This window comes from Callorhinchus milii, unplaced genomic scaffold (assembly GCF_018977255.1).
Source record: "Callorhinchus milii isolate IMCB2004 unplaced genomic scaffold, IMCB_Cmil_1.0 Scaffold3, whole genome shotgun sequence".
Lineage (NCBI taxonomy): Eukaryota > Metazoa > Chordata > Chondrichthyes > Chimaeriformes > Callorhinchidae > Callorhinchus > Callorhinchus milii.
This window is the reverse complement of record NW_024704744.1, coordinates 2,169,268-2,192,782: the sequence shown is the minus strand read 5'-3', so window position 1 is coordinate 2,192,782 and position 23,515 is coordinate 2,169,268. Positions and strand designations below refer to the sequence as shown.

At 53.9% G+C, this 23,515-nt stretch overlaps 1 protein-coding gene across 1 annotated transcript; it reads right to left on the bottom strand.

Moving 5' to 3' along the window:
• Positions 1-5,571: 5,571 nt before the first annotated feature.
• Positions 5,572-23,514, bottom strand: LOC103187015 (HIVEP zinc finger 2a). Its single transcript, XM_042332733.1, has 8 exons — positions 22,960-23,514; positions 19,780-22,900; positions 18,591-19,666; positions 16,657-16,814; positions 12,626-12,801; positions 11,336-11,437; positions 8,621-9,549; positions 5,572-6,405 (listed from the first exon to the last, which is right to left on the bottom strand). The coding sequence occupies exons 1-8, from the start codon at positions 23,254-23,256 to the stop codon at positions 5,731-5,733; spliced, it is 6,534 nt and encodes a 2,177-aa protein (XP_042188667.1). The 5' UTR covers positions 23,257-23,514; the 3' UTR covers positions 5,572-5,730.
• Between the last annotated feature and the right edge of the window lies 1 nt (position 23,515).

Sequence of the window (23,515 nt, the reverse complement as noted above, 5' to 3'; positions counted from 1 at the left end):
GCAACTCTCTCAAAATAATATTTCTCACGATTCTTCAGTTCTGGGACAGTTTCCTTTAAGTGCACGTCTCAGTACATTGTCCTCCGTTCCTGAACCCCCTCCCGTCCTCTTCCCCCGAGGCAACAAAACAGCACAAATCACCCCCCTCCCCCGCCCGGCCCCCCTTTTTAAACGTAAATCTTTTACCCCAAATCATCGTTAACTTGAACATCCTTTTGTTTAAAGCCGAGCGCCACCTTCTCTCCCTCACATGTGCCCTCAGCGCTCCGCCACCCCACGTGAGGGGGCCCCGTAATAAACGCAAGCCGTTGCTGTTGAACCCCTGAAAAAGGCTTGTATCTTTACGCACTGCGAAGGGTATTACTGGGCGCGGGGGAGAGGGGGGAGAAGGGTGGGGGAGGGGCGGGGAGGGGGGGAAGAGGGAATCTGGAAATTTAATGACAAGCCTTTTTTTTTAAACATATATATATATACATATATAGCTAATCATTCTTGAATTTGACTTAACACCTTCTCGGTCTGTTGGCTCTTTTCAAAGTGCTTCACTGGATTTTGACTGTGAAGTGTAGTGACTGTGTATTTTGCGTGTGAAACATGGCGGCCAATTGCGCACAGCGACATCCCCACAGACAGCCACGGAGTGAGTGACCAAGTGTACTTGGGGGATTGTTGGCCGGGGCATTGGGAGGGAAAAACTCCCTTCTCTTTTCGAATAGCGCCGCGGGATCTTTAACATCCACCTGAACAGCCATACGGGACCTCGGTTTAACATCTCACCCGAAGGACGGCACCTCCGACAATGTCACTCCCCACCCACCCCCGACCCCCAGGCGCCGCATTGGTGAGCTGCGGACTCTGAATTCAAAGTCCCGACGTGGGGCTTGAACCCACAACTATCTGACTCGGAGCCCAGTGTACCCACTGAAGCAGTGTAACACTTGAAAAGAAAACACACACGGTTTGGCTTTGACGGGTTAGATAGAGACATTTTAGGACCTCTTACCAATGACAGCGATCAGCTCGTCAGTGGCAAGAGGTCCTAAAATGTGGGTTTATGATCAGACGGGAAACACAAGTGTGTGTGTGTGTGTGGAGAGGGGGTGACATGGCCGGTTGGACGATTCTGTTCATGTCCAGGTTGTTGGAAGGTACGGAGTGTTTTACCATAAACGGGCTTCACGGCCTGTCCAGGTGGATGTTAAAGGTCCCACGAAAAAAAGGAGAGAGTATCTCTCTCCCAGTGACCCTGGGCTGACATTGCTCTTTGATGAAATTGGTCATTCACTTCATGGCTGTTTGAAGGGCACTGCTATGGCGTTCATCCACAAAATACAGTCACTGCACTTTACAGGAAAATCCCTGTGGGACGTCCTCCTGACATGAAAAATACTACATAAATGCAATTTGTTGTTGTCGTTATTGTCAGACCTCATCACGAATGGTTGTCAAAGCCAAACGAAGAACAGCATTTGAAAGGGAATGGGATAAAATGCTCGAGGGGAAATGATATTGATTGGTAAATGGGGGTTAGAGTAGAGAGCTCCAGTGGGGGAGCGAGCACCAGCGCAGACACCATGGGGAGAGAGCAGGGGAATGGGGTTAGAGTAGAGAGCTCCAGTGGGGGAGCGAGCACCAGCACAGACACCATGGGGAGAGAGCAGGGGAATGGGGTTAGAGTAGAGAGCTCCAGTGGGGGAGCGAGCACCAGCACAGACACAAGGGATATACATGATGTGGAATCTCAGCATCGCTGCACCAATGCAAAGAATTGTTGGAATAGTTCTCTGAAATTCTGGAGTTAATCCTCTGAATTCCTGGATGAATCCCTGGAATTCCTGGATTAACCCTCGGCGCTCCTGAAGACAGGACGTTCGGGCTAGTGCGGAGGCAGAGAGAGCAGAAACCTCTCCACAAGACAAGAGACTTTCAGACCAACAGCCTCCCCCACAAACAGCTGTGCGTCAGAGCAACGTCCAGCAAACAACTAAATACTTCTAATCCCCCTTTTCATTTTCTAACCCCCTCCAGCCTTCTCTCTCAATCTGGTGGGCTCCAGATTCTATCCCTCTAAACTCCCACAACGCTCCACACCCCCCCCCCCACCCCCTTTCCATTCACTCCCCCCATCAATTTCCAAGCTTCTCTCGTCTAGACAGCGACACAAACTCCTAGCAGAGGAGGAGGCCATTCGGCCTGGCGTGTGCCTTTGCCACCCCCTCTGAAAAAGTTCTGTTCGTTCCCATTCACCTGCCGTTTTCCCCCGTCTCTCTCTCTCTCTCTCTCTCTCTCCCTCACACACCCTTTTTTTTAGATTTTTCGCTCTCAAACAAACATTTGTTCCAATTTACTTCTAAAAGCATTTGCCCATCTGCCCCCATCCTGAGGTTGTTTGGACTGGGTTTTCCACATGCAAAGAACGATAATAATTATCTCTGTATTTGATACAACGCCTTATCACATGGTTGAGTCATCTCAAAGCGCTTCACAGGATATAACCGTAAAGTGAATTCACTATATTTTGAGGGGGAGAATTGCTCACAGCAGTGATCCGCAATCAGACGTGGATTGAGTGACCAAATTATTATTTTTTTTAAAAAAATAACCCCCTTGTGCGTTTGTGTAGGTGCTTTCAAGTGCTTTGAGACGTCCTCCCAACATGAACGGCGCTATCTAAAGGCAAAATTGTATTGCATTGTGCATGTAAGGAGATAAGAACATAAGAATTGCTGGCGAAAGAAGACTAAGGTCCATCAGGTTCACCTTTCACCATCCTGTCAGACCTTGACATGTCATGTCCCAAACTATATACTGTATCCCGAGTTATCCCCCAAATAGATAATTATTTGCGGAGGACAAGTTTGCAGGGCTATGGGGAGTGGGATTGATTTGCATAGCTCTTTTCAAAGAGCCGGCACAGACACGATGGGCCGAATGGCCTCCTTCTGTGCTGCCTAATTGTATGATTCTATATCAATTCCCAACAGAAATCTATCTCACTTCTTCTTGAAACAACCAACACTTTCTGCTTCCACTGCCTCCCTAGGGGGGCCTGCTCCATATGTTTACTACTCGCTCACTGAAGAAGCGTTTCCACAGATTTAGTCTGAATTCATCCCCCTTCAAATCGCAGGCCATGTCCTCTGGTTCTACTGATCAGTACAAGATTAAACAGCTTATCATGGTCTACATTATCTCCCTAACCTCTCCCTCTGTTTCTCTCGTGATGATGTTAATCAATGCCCCCTAGCTATTGACTCAGCAATCAGCAGAAATAGATTCCACTCTCAAACTGCTACCACAGCCTCCTACTGTGTCCTAGATTTCTCTGGTTCCTCTCTGCCAAAGACATTTTAACAACCTTTTCCCCTTCTACTGAGGTACGGTACCAGGTACCATATAGTGTCCATTGTTCGTGCAGGAATCTTGACTAATAATAATAATAATCCTTGCATTTGATATCGCGTCTTATCACGTCGTTGAGACATCTTAAAACGCTTCACAGGATATACTGTAAAGTGAATTGATTTTATTTTGTGGGCCAAATGAAACAGCCAATTGCACACAGCAGTGTCCCACAAACAATTGTGGATTGAGTGTCCATTTTTCAGGGGAGGGATTATTATCCCTGGAAAGCGTCCCAACAATCGACTAACAGCCGGGTTCCTGCTTACTGCTGGGTAAACAGAGGCGTGCGGAGTAAGGAAACTTGCCTAAGGTTTCGCACCACCCGCTTGCGAGGCGAGTGAGCTAATCACTACGCTACAAGCCTCCACTGTTGGTGTCAAGACGGTTCCATCGTGGTTTGGGGCGGACGGTGGACATCCCAGTCCAATCCAACCTCACCCTCCTCTCCCAATCCAGCTAGGGGTTACCTTACAGACATATTCAAGGTAAGCTAAACAGGACTGAGGGGGTAAATGCAGGACGAGACTTTTAGATACGACGCGGCAGAACGACAAGAGAGAGTAGGTTGAGGGCAGTGCTGAGGGCAGTTTCAGCAAAGCCATCGGGAGGTGTTTCTGTGCACACAGAAAGGGTAGCAGCAGCAGAGCTGATGGGCATTGGGCAAGATGAGGTCAGGGACACTGGGGACTCATTTAAGAAACAGCTCAACAGCGTAACAACAACAACAACTTGCATTTATGTAGCGCCCCAGAGTCTCGGAGAGCGTTAAAGCCTTACTTCTTCCAAGCTGACGCAACTCACAATGAGCCCACTCGCTCTCCGTCAACGCTGAAAAGTAATCATTTTCGCACACGGCCCAAAAAGTGGGCCTCACTTTTTATACAGAAGGATGGTCAAGAGACTTTGTGCAACGTTGGGGATGGGAGGGGGAGGAGGAGGTGGACGGGAGGGGGGGGGGGGGAAGAAGAAAGGGAACATTATCTCTCCCTCACCCCTACTTCAATAAACCCCCTCCTCCCCTCCTACCTCACAGCCCAGCAGCGTAACAGGTGCAACTCTATCAAGGATTATCTGCTTACCCGCCCTCGAGAAAAAATCCCCACGCTCGACAAGATCAAAGATAACAGAAGCAGAGAGAGTCATTTAAAAACGAGGGGAGGGAGGGGAAGGGGTGAGACAGAGCGGGGAGGAGTGGTGGGGGCGTGGGGGGAAGGGTAAAATCTACAATTTATTTAAAAAAAGCACAAAAAAATAAATATTAGTATCACAGAAAATCACCACTGCGCACAAGAATAGTTTTGTTTCCTTTTTTTTTCTCAATTGTATAAAAATACATTTTAGTGCAACCTTACTTATATAATACCTACCAGAGGAGACCACCCAACCCAAGTTTGCGCCTCTTCTAAAGGGCTTTTCTTACTGAAGACCCTCATCATCTCCGACCCATCAAATGTGCTGAGTGACAGTGAAGACATCAAGGGGATAGGGGGGCGAAGGCGGGTAATTGGAGTTGAGCTACAGATCGGCCATGATCTCATAGAGTGGCGGAACAGGCTCGAGGGGGGCTGAGTGGCCTTCTCCTATGTTCCTATGGGGGGGAGGCGGGTGGGGAGGCGGGTGCGGAGTGGGGTGGTGGGGAGGGGGAGACAAAGAAAACCCCGACACGCGACACGACCCAGCCTTCGAAACGGTTCGGTTTCGACCTGACTGTGCACATTTTCTTAATAAGAAATCTGTTAAAGAGATAGCGCATGTTAGGGGCCAGTTTGGTTCTTCTCAACTATGTTGCTCGCCCCCCCACCCACCCCCCCCCACAATGCCCACGCCCCCAAAAAAATCCTCCTACCCACCCACCCACCCACCCACCCCCACCCGAACCGTCTTTTTTGTAAAATCATTCGAGACACACATCCCACTGTCCACACTCAACACTCCCCCGCCCTGCCCCCCCAGCCCGTACCGCCCCCCCCCCCCACCCACCCCACCCCAGTTAAGTGCTTTAAAAGGAGGGCTAGGAATAACAGTTATTAAGCAGGTAAACTAGGATCTATCCTATGTACAAGTCCTCCCTGTCTTATTTATGCATACGACAATGCAGACTACTGGAAAGGCACAAATATAAGTACGTAACTGGACGACAAAAGTCTGTAAAATGATTTTGGTCGGGTTTACGTATGGGATAGAAAATTATTAATCTTAATTTTTTATATATATATATATATATATTTATATATACTTATTTATTTCGCGCGCGTTCTGTCCGCAAGGTTGCGAGAGAGCAGTGCGGAGCCCTGTGTCTCCTGTTTCCTCTGTTAATCGATCTCTTCATTGGGAGCCGGGGAAGTAGGCTTTCTTGCAGTGAGTCTGTCGGTCGCTCCCGGCCCAGCTCAGGCCCTGGTACCTCATCCCGTCTGAGAAGAGATCGCTGTGTTCGGGCCGCGGGCCGGAGGAGGGGGAGTGGGAGGGGGCCCGGGCCGAGCCGAAGTGTCCAGCAGCCGTCAAGGTCTCAGTGAAGCCAGGGCGGGCGAGTGCTGGGGGCTCCCAGAGCTGCTCGGGCCCTCCCCCTGCTCCGCCCGCCTCGTCCCCTTTAGTCCTACGCTCTCTGGGGTCGGCGGGGCTGGGGGTCCTGGCTTGCGGCCCGGTCGCCATGGGAGACTGCGCCTCCTCCGGCCTAGAGAAGATGTCCATCTCCTTGATGCTCTCGATCACGCAGTGCGTGGCCTCCTCGATCAGGCTGTCCTCCCGCTGCCTGGCCCAGCGCGGGGCCCGAGAGGCCGCGGGCAGCCCAGGGTAGGCCGTGGTGGGCGAGTGCACCATCTGGATGCCCCCAATGGGGATCATGCAATAAGGGGTTCGGTCCTGGTGCTGGGAGTGCAGGGGCAGGTGGCTGAAGAGGTAACCCTCGCGCCCCTCACCCAGCACCGCCTGGAGATGCTTCCCCTCGGGAAGAGGATACAAAGGCGGCTGTGGGGGAGGCCTGTGTACATCGTACAGCGATCTCTGTGTCAAAACAAACAACAAAACAATCCTGCAGTTAGTAATAATAACAATCCTTGCATTTGATACAGCGCCTTATCACGTCTTCAAGGCGTCTCAAAGCGCTTCACAGAATACACTGTAGATTGTAGTGACTGTGTATTATTTTGATAGATTATTACCCCCAGAAAGTGATACCCAGAGGTGTCTTTGTAGTCTCCACCTTGGGATCTTTAACGTCTTTTAACAACAGGCGCAGACAGGGCTCCAGTTTAACGTCGTCCCGCAGGACGGCACCTGACATTGCAATGGCTCCCCCCAGCACCGAATTGGAGCGTCAGTGTAGACTGTGAGCTCAAAGTGCAGACTTGCGGCTTGAACTCACAATCTTCTGTGCCCACGAGCGCGAGTACCTGAGCCAGGCTGACGCTTGTCTATCTGTGTTCAATCTAGACCCCATTTTTAAGCAACAACAACAACAACTTGCACTGATCCAGTGCCCCAGGGAGCGTAAAAGTGGCAGAGCCTGACACCGAGCCGGGGGAGGTGACCGTAAGCACGGTCGAAGAGGAAGGAGACGGGGAAGGAGGGGGCAAGGTAGAAGGATTGAAGGGCAGTGTTCTGAAAGAGGCAGTGGCCGAAAGCGCGGCCACCAATGGGGGAGCGGAGGGCACGAGGGACTAACAAGAGGTCAGAGCCAGTCGAGCGGAGGCAGCGGGCAGTGGTTTGGGGAGTAAATAGGTCGGAGAGGTTTGTCAGGGACTCTTGTCAGGGAAAGTTCTTCCATCCGTTCTCAACTTGGAAGCCGCAAAATACTTAGTCACTACACTTAATAATAATAATCCTTGCATTTGGTGCAATGCCTTGTCACATGGGAAGGAAGTCTCAAGGCGCTTCACAGGAATTACTGTGAAATGGAGTGACTGTGTATTTTTGTAGGTAAATGCAGCAGCGAAATTACACACAGCAGTGTCCCACCAACATGAAACAGTACATTCAGTGCAAACTGTAAGCAGGACACAGCCCTCCAGGGAGAGAAAATGCACGTCCCATTTCAGTACATCGGGATTTCCATGCGTTTTAAGCACGGTGATGGGTTTCCACAAGCATCAGACACCTGGCTGGGCAAAAAAATACATTAAGTCCTGTGGAGGCCTTTGAGACATCTTCCCATTGTGAAAGGCAAATGCAACAATTATTATTATTGTACAATACCTTGTCTTTCATGCTGGGAGGCCGTCTCAAAGAGCTTTTGCACAGCCGACTGGACTGAAGACAAGGTGGGGGAAGGTGACGAGAAGCGTGGTACTAAAGTGGACTAAAAAGTGGGGAGAGAGTGGGACAAATGGAGGGATGGAGTTCTGGAGAGTGGGGCAGAATAGAGTGGGGAGCAGCAGTCAATTTATGCACAGCAATGTCTCACAAACAACTACAAAGTCAATGAGCCATTGTATCTGGGGGATTGCCGGCCAGGACACGGGGAGATGCTCTTAGTCCTACACAGTGTGAATAGTTATCAAGTCGTTGAGACGTCTCAAAGCGCTTCACAGAATGTTCTGTAAAGTGGATTGACTGTGTGTTTTGTGGGAGAAACACGGCAGCCAATTGCACACAGCAGCGTCCCATAAACAGTGTTGGATTGAGTGACCAAATTATTATTATTATTACATTGAAAGGATTATTACCCCAGGAAAACAGATCCACCAGTCGACTACCGACAGGGTTCCTACTTACAGCTAAGCAGAGGTGTGTGGAGTAAGGAAACTTGTCCAACGTTTTGCCCTGCCCGGGAATCAAACCTGGGTCCTCTCGCTTGCCAGGCGAGTGCTCTAACCACTGAGCTACAGGATTCATTTATTTATTATTTATTATTACTAGAAAGTGGAGTGTCTCTGTATTTTGTGGGCGAAACGGCACTATATAAACCCAAGTTGTTGTTGTTGAGAAACTCTCTCCTCTTTTCCAATAGCGCCGTGGGATCTTTAACATCCACCTGCACACACAGACGGGATCTCGGTTTAACGTCTCATTCGAAGGACGGCACCTCCGACAATGCAACACACCCCCAACGCTGCATTGGAGCGTCAGCCTAAACCGTGAGCTCTAAGTGTAGACTTCGGGGCATGAACCCACAACCTTCTGAGGCCAGAGCGCGAGCCACCGAGCCAGGCTGACACCTGTCTGTATGGATCTAATTTTAGACCCCATTATGAAGCAAGCAGTTGGCTTCTGCACTCACCAGGTTCATTTCCAAATGCTGTACATACTGCCCTGGCAACTGTGTGGGGTGGGACGTGGCTCTCCTGGGAGATGTGGCTCTCAGTGCCATGTGTCTCCGGTCTCTGTAGTCTCGTCTCGGGGACAGGTCCCGCCTGGGGGAGAGGTCCTTCACAGGGGAGAGCTGTCTCGGGGACGAGATCTCTCTCCTGGGCAGAAAATGTCTCCTGGGAGACAGGTCCCGCCTGGGAGAGAGCTCCCGGAGAAAGGCTTCCCTTTTTGGCGAGCGGTGTCTGATGGGTGAGATCTCCCGCCTGGGGGACAGGTGACGTCGTGGCGAGAGGTCCCGTCGGGGGGACAGGTATCTCCGGGAAGATGGCGAGCCGTCTCTCGTGGGCGATCCCTCGTACCCGGGAGACGTCTGTCGGCTGGAGCTGGTGTCTCCTGACGGGGACAACTCCCTGGAGCTGTCGTCCCTGGGGGAGCCCTCCTCTGTCCGCGGCAGCCACACGTTGGTGGGGGAGGGGATGTCTAGCCTATCCTTGCACTCGATGGGTTCCGTCAGCCTATCATGCAGGTATCTCTGATAGTGTGACAACGGGCTCCCCGCTCGGGAATAGCAGGGCGGCATCAGCTGGGTGACTTCGATCCTCGGCAGGGTGACCAGGTAATTGATCAGTGAGGACTGGCTGCTGGAGGCAGAGACGTCGAAGGAGGAAGGAGAGGAGATGTTGAGGGAGGTCGAGGCAGGCCGGCTGCGCGGCAGAGGGCTGGTGCTCCTGGAGCTGGTGGTGGGCGTGCTGTCTCCCTGCAGATCTTCATCCTCGTCCTCCTCGTCATCGTCCTCCTCGTCTCCCTCCTCATCCCCTCCGTCAGACTCCTCGGGGTCAGAAAACTGATGCTCCACCGGAAGCTCAGCCAAGGCTTCTTTGTTGGTGTCATCCGCCATTCCTGAGGAGGGGATAGAAAGCGTGTTAGACGCAGGCTGGTGAGAGCCTGGTGTCAAGGAACATCCAAGTAGACCAGACCACTTGGTAACTGCACTGTCAGAAACCGTTTTGTCCACACAATGTGCAGTCAATTCACTTCACAATATATTCAGACATCTCGAAGACCTGATAAGGCGCTTTATCAAATGCAAGGTTATAAAAACAAATTACCCCTGGAAAGCAGTCCACCAATCGACTAATAACCAGGTTCCTACTTACTGCTATGTAAACAGAGGCGCGTAGAGTAAGGAAACTTGCATAAGGTTTCGCCCCCTGCCCAGGAATCGAACCCAGGTCCTCTCGCTTGCGAGGCAAGCATGCAAACCACTATGCTACAAGACTCCTGACATGGCTAATAATATGCTAGGGTCTAATTTGTGGCACCGCAAGTTTTGGTTACAAAGGACGTCAAGACCATTGAGGGGATGCAGAGGAGATTTACTTGGATGATCCCGGGGATGAGTGGTTTGGCCTATGAGCGGTGATTGGAGGAACTGAGACTTTTTCCATTGGAACAAAGAAGATTGAGGGTGACCTGATCACGACCTTTAAAATGATGAGAGGTTTTGATAAGAGTCCACACGGAGGAATTATTTCCACTGGTTGGTGAGTCAGTGACTAGAGGGCATCAATTTAAGATTTTGAAAGTGGTTAGGGTATGGAATGTCCTGCCAGGAGCTGTGGTTGAGGCATAATCCAGATTAGCTTTCAAAAAAGAACTAGATAGATATCTAAATAGGAGTAAAGTACTGGGGTGTGTGGAAAGGACAGTGAAAGGATTGCTCTTTAAAAGAGCCGGTACAGACACGATGGGCTTCTGTTTCTAGCTTCTAAAAGGTCGAATGACCTGTGGAATTACTGGGACGATTCCTGTCCCTTCCAGGTCCTGCCGATGAGCCAGGCTAGGCTGTGCTGTCATCAGTACTGCTCAGGAATACTACACACCTGTCTGGCTCAGGAACCTGACAGGGGACCACGACAGAGGGTGGAATCAGTTTCAACATTCAGTTGCCAAGCACATTACCTTGGAGCCATAGTTCAACTCCAAGGAGATCCTGCTTAGCTGGGTGGAGAGAATGGGGTATGAGCAGCTAGCCCGAGCTCGATGAGTGGAGGGGATGAACAGAATAATGAGGCTGAAGAACTGGTGGTAGTGGTAATGGCAATAAGGAGTGAAGGGGTGAAGAATGTGTAGTTGAGAGCGAGGACCTTGAAGGGTGACAGGGAGTCAGTGAAGCCTGGTGAGGAGAGGGTGATGGGCGAGGACGCAAGAGAGCGGTTATTGGGTGAACTGGAGCTTGTGGATGGTGGAGCTGAGGTTTGGCGAGGAAGGCATTGAAGAAGAACTGTCTGGAGGGAACTGAGGAGTAGATAATAATAGTACTTGCATTTGATGTAGGGCCTTATCATATCATTCAGATGTCTCACAGGATACACTGTAAAATGTCTGTGTATTTTATGAGTCTCCTGAGCACAGCAATGTCCCACAAACAGCCCTGGAGAGAGTAACCGATTTTATTTATTTGGGGGATTATCGGCCAGGACACCGGGAGAAGCAGAGAAATTCCCTTCTCTTTTCGAGTAGGGCCACACGACCTTTAACGTCCACCTGGACAGGCAGACGGGTCTCGGTTAAACGTCTCATCCGAAAGACAAGGATAAGGACAGGGTTTTAACTATATTTTCTGTCTACGTGATGACTAGCACATCACACAGCGCATTCTCCCCCTCCCTTGTGTTAACCGTACCTGCTTCTTCTATCTCTGTGCTATCCGTACACGTCAAAGCGATTCCCAGTTCCAGGCATTTCTTGGTGTGCGCCTTGGATTTCATATGTTTCGTCAAGTTTCCTGGAGGGAATGAGCAAGAGCGAGAGTGAGAGAGACAGAGAGACAGAGCGAGAGGGGGGAGGAATTAGCAAGAAATGCGATCACATCAAGCAAAACAGATACAAAAAGATAAAATGTTTGAGCCAATGTACTGATGCAAATCTCTACACGTTTCCTCTGATAGCCCAGATCAGGGAGATGAAACCTTTTGGCTGCTGAGGGCCAGAAATGCCCTATTTGAGGGTGATATCTGCCCATGGGTCGCAATTTGGACGCACTGGCTTGGATGGGAAATGCCTCACGTGAGCCCGGTGATATACAGGGTGTCCACGAAGTCCTGTTACCCCAATGTTTTTTTTTCTCCACAGTGCACTGACCCCCAACTGAAACATGTGGAAGAATTAATGTTAATTCTTCCCTTCAAGGTCCTCGCTCTCACCTGCACATTGTATTGAGAAGTACAGTGATTGTGTTCAGTACGGGGGGGGACGGCAAAGCTTCACCCCAAATGTTAGCTGGATTCGAGGCCTTAGCGGCACCCAGGGAGAGAGTTGGACAAATAAAGGTTGATTTTGCGATAATCTTTCAAATCTGTGATTCCCGTGACATCTGATCTCATGCCTCCAGATCCTTACACTACCATCCCCCCAACACAGCAGCCAACTGGTTTTTAAATCAGTCCCAGCGTCCTGACCTCAATCACTCTCTAAGCTGCCCCGCATGTGAGGCCTCAATATAAATCACGTTGTTGTCGTCCCAGGAACGCCACTCCGACTATTTCGGGGGCGGAGGTTGCCTCGATGTGTGTGGAAGGAAGGATCCGGAAGGAAGCCCGTGCCACACACCCCTTCCAACCCGGAATTCTTCATAAAAAAATAATGCAACATTTATCTCAATATTAAGTGGGAAGGAGGAGGGAGGTAAGTAGCTCACTGGTGAGGGAGTAGAGGGTTCTGGTGGGATATTGGGGAATGGGGGAAAGCAGAGCGAGAGAGAGAGCACCAGCACAGAAACGAGGGGCAAACGTGCAGCCAAATACACAGTCACTACGCTTGACAGCATTTATTACTGAAGTGCTGTAAGATGTCTTGACATAACAGGAGGTAATGAAAGGAGATATCGTCTCTAACCCATTCTCTAACCCCCGGTAATGTTATCCCGGCCACTGTCATGGCCCTGGGAAGGAACAGGCACCAGAGGCTGACTGACCTTTCGTTTTGAAGGCAAAATTGCAGAACTTGCACATGAAAGGCCGAAGGTCGGTGTGAGTTCGGATATGTTTCTTCAGCATACTGGGCTTCTTACAGCGGATGCCACACTCCTCGCAGATGTATTTACCTCTGCCGCGTCCTCTCACATACACATAGTCCTCGGTAGACTTGTACCTGCAGGGGTGAGAGAGTTTGTGGTGTGAAGGAAATTCACACAGTCACAATCAGAAGGGTGTGGGTTTGGGCCCACATTGAAATTCATATTAATAACATTTCAATTCCTATCCCCCCACGTTTAGACCCCACTGAATCCAAATCAGGAGACTGGTGCAGGAAGGGACTCATGTTTGGTTGTCTCAGGAGCACAGGCGCCCACAATTCCTCACCATCTTAGGCCTAATGTCCATTGCCTCAAATAGTAACATTGCAAAGAATATTTTAATTTACGACAAGGGCTGTGGAAAATTGTTATCCAATTTAAAACTGAACGTCCGAGTGTTTCCTCCAAAATTTTGCACAATCTTCAACATCAGGACAATCAATTGCCTTCAGATGATCACAAGATCGGTTTGGATGATGAAGGCCCTTGAACCCATCTGATCTCCTCCCTCCAGAACATGCACCCCACCATCCCCCCATCACAGCATCAAACTGATTTTGAAATGAGTCCCAGTGTCCTGGCCTCAATTACCCTTCCTGGGAATCCTGTTCCAGTCATTAATTACCCTCTGTAAATAAACACTTCCTGGTGTCTGTCCTGAAATTGTCTCTTTACACCTCTACAACAACAACAACAAGATTTCATTTATAGAGCGCCTTTCACGTTGGGAGGATGTCCCAAAGCGCTGGACAGTTGGGTCGGGACCCGAGCAGTGGTGAAAATGGTCAGGGTGAGGGGAGGGAAGGGAGGGAGCGAGGAGGGGTAGAGAGTCGAGAGGGGAGCTGAAGGCACAGTCGAAGAGAAAGGTCTTGAGACCGGCCTTGAAGGAGGAAAGGGAGGAAGCGGCGAAGGCACTGGGGGATGGAGTTCCAGAGCCTCGGGGCTGAGAGGCTGAAGGCCCGGCCACCGATGGTAGGGCGGTTGGGGCGGGGGATGTGGAGCAGACCTGAGCCAGAGGAACGGAGGGTACGGGCAGGTAAGTAGGGGGTTAGTAGGTCAGAGAGGTAGGAGGGAGCGAGGCCGTGAATGGCCTTGTAGGTGAGGATGAGGATCTTGAATTCGATCCTCTGGGGGATGGGGAGCCAGTAGAGGCGAGCGAGGGTGGGAGTGATGTGGTCGCGAAGCCTGGTGCGGGACAGTACACGAGCTGCAGAGTTCTGAATGACCTGCAGTGTGGAGGGAGGTGGCGGGAAGGCCGGCGAGGAGAGAGTTCCCATAGTCCAGCCTTGAGGTGACAAAGGCGTGGACCAGAGTTTCAGCCGCGTGAGAGGTGAGGTAGTGCCGTAGTCTGGCGATATTGGAGGTGATGGAAGGCGGTGACAGTTGTCACGCGGATGTGGGGAAGAAAGGACAGCTCAGGGTCGAACAGAACGCGAGGTTCCTGACTGGCTTTGAGAGGTGGAGAGGACACCTGCGTCCTCTTGTTCTACTGTCTCGGTGCATCCTAAAGTATTGAGTTCTAGCTTGTCTGATCGTTGCTCACAGCTCATTCCTCCTAACACTGGGGATTATTCTTGTTGCTCTCCTCTACGCTGTCTCTCAGGCCCTTATGGTGTGGTGACCAGAACCGTATGCAGTAACGAGATTCAGCCTGTACAGCCTGAATAACTCAAACCTACGCCGCCTGCATTCTCACCCACACTAAACTCCATACCTCCATTACCCCAGTCCTTGTCAAACTCCATTGGCTCCCTGTCACAGAGCGGATCGATTTCAAGATCCTCACTCTTGTATTTAAATCCCTTCATGGCCTGGCACCCCCCCTATTTCTCCAACCTCCTGTCTCCTCGCACCAGTACCCACTGCCTCTGCTCGACTGTCTCTGGCCTCCTCCTTATCCCCCGGACACTCCGCCCCACCATCGGCAGCCGTGCTTTCAGCCACTACGCCCCGAAGCTGTAGAATTCTCTCCTTCGGTCCCCTTCGCCTTGCTCCCCCCTAACTCCCCATTTTCAGGTTGCGCTTGAAGATCTTCCTCTTCGACCGTGCCTACTGTCAGCTTCCCCCTCCCCCTGCCCTGGCATTGGGCTCCGCCACTGTAAAGCGCTACAAGACACCATTCAGCATGAAGGTCACCATATAAATGCAAGATGTTGTTGTTATTGTTGTTGAATATGTTGTTGAATATGTTGTTTGTGGATCTGAACTCAACCGATTTGGTAACATAGCCAACATCCTGTTTGCCTTGTCTCATAGTTAAGTGAAAGGAACATAAAAACCCCAACCCAGTGGGAGGCCACTTAGCCTGTTATTTTGACTCATTTTTTGTTTCTCCTCAAAGCTATCTGCCCTAATCCCAATTCCTTGCTATTTCCTCTTTCAAACACTCTTCTCATCATTCTCCCTGGTTCCACATAAAATCCATAAACTGTAGCTGATCCAAAACGCAGTCGCCCACATCCTCACCGTCACTAAAGTCTGAGGAGGAGGTGACCGTAATCATGGTCGCAGAGGAAGGTTTACAGTTGTGATCTAAGAAGGGAAGGAGGGGGCAAGGCGGAGGGATTAGGGGAGAGAGTTTCAGGGAGTTGTGACTGAAAGCGCAACCGCCGATTGTGGAACAGTGGGGATGAGGGACAACCATGAAGCCAGAGCAGCCAAGCGGAGGCAACGGAGAGTGTAGTGGGAAGAAAGCAGGTCAGAAAGATAGGGAGATGCCAGGGTGTACCAGGGTGCCCGCTCCCTCCGCTCAGCGGGCTCCAGCCTGCTTCACGTACCCCACCTCGCCCGCCCCAACATTGGCGGGCGGGCTTTCTGCCACTCTGCCCCCATCCTCTGGAACTCCATCCCGCAGTCCCTCTGTCTCTCCCCCTCCCTTGCCTCCTTCAAGACCCTCCTCTTCGACCATGTTTTCGATCACCCTGCATCGTCCCCCACACTCCACACACCCCACCCGACCGGGTCTGAAATAGTGACTGTCCAACACCTTGGGATGTCCTCCCGACGTGAAAGGCGCTAAACACATATAATTATGTTGGTGGTGGTGTTGTGAAGGGATTCGTAGGCGAGTGAGAGATTGAGAAACCTAGTCCTCACCAGGTCCCGTCTCCCTTAGACATTGATTTCAAACTCATCCATAAATCCCTTCACTTTCCAGCATCCTCCCTCTCTTTGCTGTTCCCCTACCTAATCCGCTGCTCATTCCTTCCACCCCAGCCCTCTCGTCCCAAACCTCTGGAATTCCCTCCCTCTAACTCTCCGCCTGGCCCCTTCTCTATCCGTCTTTAAATCCTGCCTAAAATCCTAGCTCTTCAAACTTGCCTACAGTTACTCCCTCTTTCTTCCTACCTCACCTCACTCAAGTTGCGACTGCCTCTTTGTGAAGCACTCTGAGATATTATCCCATGTGGAGGGTGATATGTAAATGCAAGTTAACGTTGTTCCCTCCAATGCAGTGAATTCGCCCCATCAAATACTCAGTCAATTCACTTTGCAGTATATCCTGTGAAGTGCTTTGAGATGTCTCAACGACATGCTAAGGCGCTACATCAAATGCAAGGATTATTATTATTATAAATTCCTGATAACTCAACCCTGACTTGACTACCACTTAAGTCATCCTGCTGTGCTGTCAGTATCCCGGCTGCATTTATTTATGTATTTGTACCTATGCCTAACTCGCCACTCCTGATAACTTATCACTGAGCCCTTTCTCTCGGAGTGACGAGTTATCAGGAGTTGAGGTACCTGCCCTCTGCACGTACCCGTCTAATACTTTTTTTTAACCTGTCCCCACAACAGGAGGGATTTCACAAAACCGAATTCACCAAATTTCCACCATATTGTCTTCAAAATGGAATGGACAATGGAATGAACCCTAAGAACATGCGAAAATAAGCCCCTTCCTCAAAAAACTGGTCAGTGCTTACCCTCCGTCAAAAATTTTGATTCGCGTTGGCTCAGGTTGCTTGGCAGTGAGATCTTTATTTCCACACGTTTCCATCTTCTCCCGCTCCTTTTCAAAGCTTCCTGAAGAGTTCCTCCCAGCGCCTTCACATTCCTGCTGCGACGACTCGTACCATTTGATCTAACGCAACGAGAAGCGATTTTGTATCTCGAGTTGATTTAACCTTTACTTTAATCCTCGTCCCTTCTTTCTTTGCTCTTACTCCCATCGTGCCTATGCTGGTGCTCACTCCCCACTGAATCTCTCTATTCTAATCCCCATTCCCCTGCTCTTTTCCCCCATCGAGACACTTTCAAGGGCCCTTCACCTGCCCCTTTACAGTCCCTCTCTCCCACCCCGGGGGAAGATGGCTTTGGTTATATTGCAGTAGACTTGCGCGAAGGAAGGTGACAGGAAGAGATGTCAGCGGTGGCCATTTAATGGGGGATGTGGGTGTCTGATGTCAAGCGCCTAAAACCACAGTGTTACAATGGTCTCCAACTACTGCACGTTCTTCAAATGCATATACAATAAAATTGTAATTCAATCCACGACTGTTTCCAGGACGTTGCTGTGTACAAAGTAGCTGCTGAGTTTTCTATCCCACATCTGCGCCATGACCCGCTCTGCCTTCCCCCACCTCCGTAACATCGCCCGGCTCCGCCACTGTCTCACACCGCAGGCCGCCAAAACCTTGATACACGCTTTTATTACATCGAGGTTTGACTGTGCAAACTCCCTGCTTGTCGGCCTCCCTAACTCCTCCCTCCACAGGCGGCAGATCATCCAGAACTCTGCAGCCCGGGTCCTCTCCCGCACCAGGCTCTGTGACTCTATCACCCCCATCCTCGCACGACTCCATTGGCTTCCCATCACACAGAGGATACAGTTCAACATCCTGGTCCTCACCTTCAAAGCTCTCCATGGTCTTGCTCCCTCCTACCTTCGCCACCTCCTAACCCCCTACCATCCTGCTCGCTCCCTCTGCTCAGCGGGCTCCGGCCTGCTACACGTCCACCACCCCGCTCGAACCACGACTGGCGGGCGGGTCTTCTGCCACTCTGCCCCTACCCTCTGGAACTCCATCCCGCAATCCCTCCGCCTCGCCCCCTCCCTTGCCTCCTTCAAAACCCTCCTCTTCGACCGTGCTTTCGATCTCCCTGTTTCACCTCCTGCCCTCCACCCTCCGCGATCCCGAACCCCAGCTCGGATCCGAAACTGTCTGTCCAGCGGCTTGGGACGTCCTCCCGATGTGAAAGGCGGCTTTACAAATGTCATTTTGTCGTTGTTGTTGTTGAGTTTGCCCATGAAACACGCAGTCACTACACTTTACATTGTGTCCTGCCAAACGCTTTGGGGCGCCCTCCTGACGTGGATGGCACGAGACCAAATGTACGTATTATTATTAATAAATACAAATTCCCTTCTAAATGTTCCTAATCCTTGTCTTAAACAACAACCAAGAAAAAACTGTTAAGGTGCTGTCGGGCTCTTACCTACGTGAAGGTGGGGGTGGCTCCCATTTCCCAAACCTCTCTTGGTTTATCCCCCTATTCTCCTGGTTTATCCTCCTTTGAGCACCTCACCCTACCCTGTACCTTCAAAATCCTCCTAGTCCACCGGGCCCCAAACCACCTGGCTCCTTCCACTCAGATATCTCCTCTCTCCTCTCATCCCTCTGCCTCTGCACTGAGTGTTCCTCTTCGACCGTGCCTACGGTCACCTCTCCCCACCCCGAATCGGAGTCAAGTCTCGGCCACAAAATATACAGTCAATTTACAGTGTATTCTGTGAAGCGCTTTGACACATCTCGAAGATTTGATAAGGCGCAATATCAAATGCAAGGATTATTATATTATTAGGTCCCCGAGACACTGCCCCTCGTGTAAGCTGCTACATAAACCCGAGTTGTTGTACCTGCGCCAGCCTCTGTTTCCAAGCGCTGGAGGACACCAGCTTGCCGCAGTAGGGCCAGTTGATGGTGGACATGATGTAAGTCTCTCGGCTGCTCTTCTGTTTGGACCTGAGCAGGGCCAGGGCCAGTTTGGTGGCTGTGCCGGGGGGGTTGGGGTTGTAGGCGCTGATGCACCAGGAAGCGTAGAGCGAGGATTTGGGCGCTGTCTGTCGGGTGTGGTTGGGTTTGGTGTAGTTCAGGAAGCACCAGCTCACCCCGGTGGATGTGCGCAGGCTGGGGAACTGAAGGAAGGCCTGGAGGTCAGACACGTCCGTGAGGAGAATGGTTCCCCCGCCCGCAGCCCCGCTCTGGCTGGCCGGCACCTGGAGCAGCATGCTGATGGGGAACTTGGGAGTGTGGTTGGCTTCCGAGCAGGCCTCTCCCTGCTGTGGGCTCTCCGTGTCCAGGCTGCCCGAGGAATCCATGGCCTCTGCTTCCCCCAAACGGACCATGGGCTTGAAATCCTGGGAGTAGGGTGGGGAGGAGGAGGAAGAGGAGGAGGTGGAGGGCGAGGGCGAGGAAGGGGACGAGAGGCCTTCCCTGAGCTCCGTGGTGCAGTGCTGCCTCCGCAGCTGGGGTTTGTTGGGCTTGGGGGCCGGGCTGGTCTCACGGAGACTCAGTTTCTCTAGCATCTGCCCGCAGATCTTCTCCTCCTTGACGCGCTTCTGTTGGTTGGTCTCGGTGAAGAGCTCCAGGCTGCTGGCGGGCGAGAGCACCCGCTTACTGCCACCCATGGCTCCAGGACCGTCCGACCCACCCATGCCCACACCCCCGCTCTCAAAACTGCCACCCAGGCCTGACGAAAACTTCCAAAGAGGGCACTGGCCCAGTCCTCTCTGCCGCTCGGCCAAGGCACGTGCCAGCTCCAGGCTGATGCCTCTGGCTCCCTTCGCTGCCCCCTCCTCCTCCACCTTGCACATGAGGATAGCGTTAGAGCTGGAGGGCGGCCGGGCGCCCAGGACGTGTGAGGAGACGCTGGTGTACATGACGCTCCCATACGAGGGCACGTTGGCCTGGATCCTGACCGGCACCAGCAGCCCTGGGGGCTGGCACACCATCCGGGGAGGGGGGTCGGGGAGAGGACGGGCCTGTTCTTGGGCGAGTGTTGAGGGGAAAGGGGCAGGTGACGCGGACACTCCCGCTCCCACTGACCGTGGGGTCTCCTGTCTGCCCCGGGGGGGTCAGGGTGGGGCCCCCAGGGGTCAATGATGGGCTGCTCGGTGTGGTCGTGGGGCAGTGACGGGAGGGATCGAGGATGGGTGGGCTGCTCTGGGGGGTGGTGATGGTGCGGGGAGCTCGGGCCTGGCGGGCGGAAGTACTGCCACGATAGCTGTGTGTCGGCTGGCGGGGGCGGGGGATGCCAGGGGGGCTGGTGGTGCCGGTCGAGGACGGGGAGGACGCAGGCAGGTGAGGGCGGGCGGTAGACACGGGGCTCAGCCGGCTCCGGCCTGGGATCGGCTGTCAAGGGCTCGGAATATTGGCTGAGTGAGGCCTGGCGGACCAGGAAACACTTCCTCCTCTCCCGAGCCAGCGAGACCCCGGGGACACCCGCAGCCAGCCCTGAGGCCCCTGACAGGTTCCCGTAGTCAAAAGACTTGCTCCTGTTCTCCGCCATCTCCGGGTAGGGCTGACAGGGAGCCTGCTCAGAGGAGGAGCGTCTCATCTCCTTCTGCTGGTGGCCCTGGGCCCCCAGGAGACCAGAGGCCCCGTAGGGGACGGTGAGGAACTCGGGCGGCCCCCCGGAGTACCTGGGGGCTTCATCCCGATCCAGCGAGGCTGACAGGCTGGAGGTGTGGGACAGGGTGCTCTCCTGGCTGGCGCTGCGGGACAGGGAGACCGACTCGAAGCTGGATTCCCCGGACGAATGCTCCATGTCCGCCAGCCGTAGCCTCTTCTTCTTGGGCGGGAGCTTCTCAGTGGGCAGTTGGGAGAGGGTCTCGCTGCGCTGGGGCCACTGAAACTCCTCCGCCATCTTCTCGGGCTCCTTCACGGGTGCCTCTGGGTCTTTCTCTGGCTCCTCGGTCACTCGGATCTCCGGCACCAGGATGTTGTGTTGACGTATCAGCTTGGCCTGAGCCTCGCCTGGCTCAGCCTCCCCGCAGCTGGTGGGTGCCTCGGGCTCGGGGGTGGCACAGCGGCCTGACCCCGGGCCCTCCCCTGACTCCGAGCGCTCGAAGGAGCTGGGCCGGCTCAGCGAGTTGGTGTGCTGGATGACGGAGATCTCGTTGCCCGGCCTGTGGCGGCCAACGGCCTCTTGGTGCTTGTTGCCCTGGGACGAGTGGGACTGGCCGTCCGCTAGGCCGTAGACCTCGTCCAGGGCACCTCGACACAGTGGCTGCTCCTCCCCCGCGCTCTGGTACTCCATGGCCTGTGGGTGGGCCGGGGTCTTGTAGCCCTCCCCCACGAAGGGACTGGTGGAGCCGGAGCTGATCCTGACGCCGCCCCGGTCTGGGTCCTCCCCGCCCGTGTCCAGCGAGCTCACGTACTCCCCCGGTGGATCTTCATCATCCCCCACGCTCTTCTCTTTCCTCCTCTTCCTCAGGGGCAGGGTCTCGGGGGGCTGGCCTAGCCTGGGCTGGGGCCTGGGGATCGCGGTTGCCTCCGTGCCCCCCGCCCGGTGCAGGCCCGGCCTGGCTCCATGCAGCTGAGGGCAGTAGAAGGTCCGGTGCGTCTCAAAGTTGTCCCACTTCCTGTACTTGACCCCACACACCTCGCACTCAAAGGGGCTCCCTTTGTGACGCTGCACCTTCCTGGCCATTGCTCCGAGCTCTGCCTCAGGGGTCTCCTCGGCCAGCTCACCCCCCAGGCCCACTCGGCCCACCCTCAGCACACTCTCGCCGGGCTCCCCTTCCTCCCCGGGGAGCGGGTGGGCGTCCAAAGCCGGGAAGAGCTCGATGGCCGTCTGCCGCTTTAGCATGCGGGGGTGGGAGAGGGTGGCCGCGTTGGGGTGGAAGACGTCATCGGAGCCCGCCATGCGCTCGTCGAAGGAGTGGCTGCCCCTCAGTCCCTGCTGCGTGGCCAGCTCGCACACTGTGGAGGTGGGCATGGAGTTGCTGCGCACCAGGGGAGCTCCGTCGGCAGAGCTCCCCGCCCCGGGGGGCACGGAGAGCAACGCCTTCTCCTGGGCAGTGCCCGGACCGTAACCCCCCATCAGGACCTGCTGCCTGGGCCAGTCCCCGGCCTCACCCCTGGACAGCGAGGACTTCCTGGGCTTGACGGTGTTGAGCTGACTGGGGTCCACCATCACCTCGTTGTGGGTTATCAATTGGATGATATGCTTCTCGATGAGTTTCTCAATGTCGGGTTTGGTGTCTGACATGGACCCCAAGATTCCTTTGTCCTTGAAGCCCATCAGGTGGGGCTCCTGAGTGTTGGGGCCGGTCCCCGTGGTCCTGGGCGACATCCGGGCAAACTTCCCGAAGATGATCTCGGCGTAGGACTTGGCGTTGGTGTTGGGTGGGCTGACCTGCTGCTCGGCGCTCTCGGAGCGAGAGAAGTAGCCTGAGTCCGTGCTGCCCTTGCTGTGGGGGCTCAGGAGGTTGAGGGACTGCTCACTGTCCGGCCCCCGCTTCTCTGAGATCCTCAGGGCCAGCCTCTGCTTGACGGTGTGAGGGGGCTCGTCGCGCCAGTGCCCGACTGCAGCCGTCACGACCCTGGCAGGGTCCACCTCCGTGGGCGGTGGGCTCTCCCCCCGAGCCTTGGCTCCGGCCCGCGGCACGATCAGGATGGGCACCTTCACATGGGCCGGGGTCGTGTCATCTGCAAGGGCTTCGGGAAGCCTCCTGCGCTCGTCCGTCTCGGCCCCCAGCCCCAGCCCCCGCTCTCCCGGGCCCTCCTCATCGGTCTCGGTGCTCTCGTCGGCGTCCGAGTGGTACTCGTCCGCCAGCCGAGCCTCGGCCTCCGACGCCGAGACCAGCCCGGCCTTGATGGCGTGGGCATGGGATTTCCTGTGCTTGTACAGGTTGCTCTTGGTCTTGAAGGAGAAGCCGCAGGGCAGGCAGGGGTAGGGCCTCTCTCCTGTGTGCGAGCGGATGTGTTTCTTCAGCACGCTGGGCTTGGAGCAGGCCCGCCCGCAGTACTGGCAGATGTGTTTCCCCGGCTTCTTCGGCCTCTTCTCCTTGCGCAGCCCCTCCTCGCTCTGCCCCTGGAGGCAGTGGCCGAATGCGGTCTGCAGGCTGGCGGGAGACTTGCTCAGGCCCAGGCCCAGGCCTAGCCCGGCCTGAGCGCGGGCCTGGAGGGAGAGGAAGGTTTCCGTCATGGCTGAGGGTTCCATCTGTCCCGGGAAGTGCCAGGCTCCCCGTCCGGCCCCTGCTCCGACTTGGAGCTCTGCACGAAGCGATGGGCTGTGGCCTGGCGGGAGAACTGGGGTAGGGAGTGAGTGTAGCGGTACGAGGCAGCCAGTGGGTGGCGGTGAGGCTTGCGGTGGCGCTGGGGCGATTCGGGGCAGAATTCCTTCTTCCCGGGGTAATAAGCCTGAGCGGGACCCTCGCCCCCCGACAGCCTGGCCCCCGACAGATCCCCAAACCCCCCCGTCTCCTGGGTGTCCGGATCTCCGTGTCCTGTCGTCATGGCGCCCTCTATGGGTGGCACGGCGCTTGCCATGCCAAGTGTAGCGTACTTGGACTCCATCTCTTTTCAAGAGGGGACGAAAAGTCCCTCCCTCTCTCCGCGCCCCCTCCCCGAGTTGCCTTGGCGACGGGAGATGGGCCTCAATCAATCAAGTCCTTCGTCAAGTCCCGGTTCCGCCATTGGTCACAAAATGGCTGCCTCGGAGTCAATGCCCGATGCCTTCGATGCCCTTTCGTCCAGACGGTCTTGTAAGAGGTTCTTTTCTTGGAGAGAGGATGGGGAAGGAGTGTGTGTGTCGGGGGGAGGGAAGGAGGGAAGG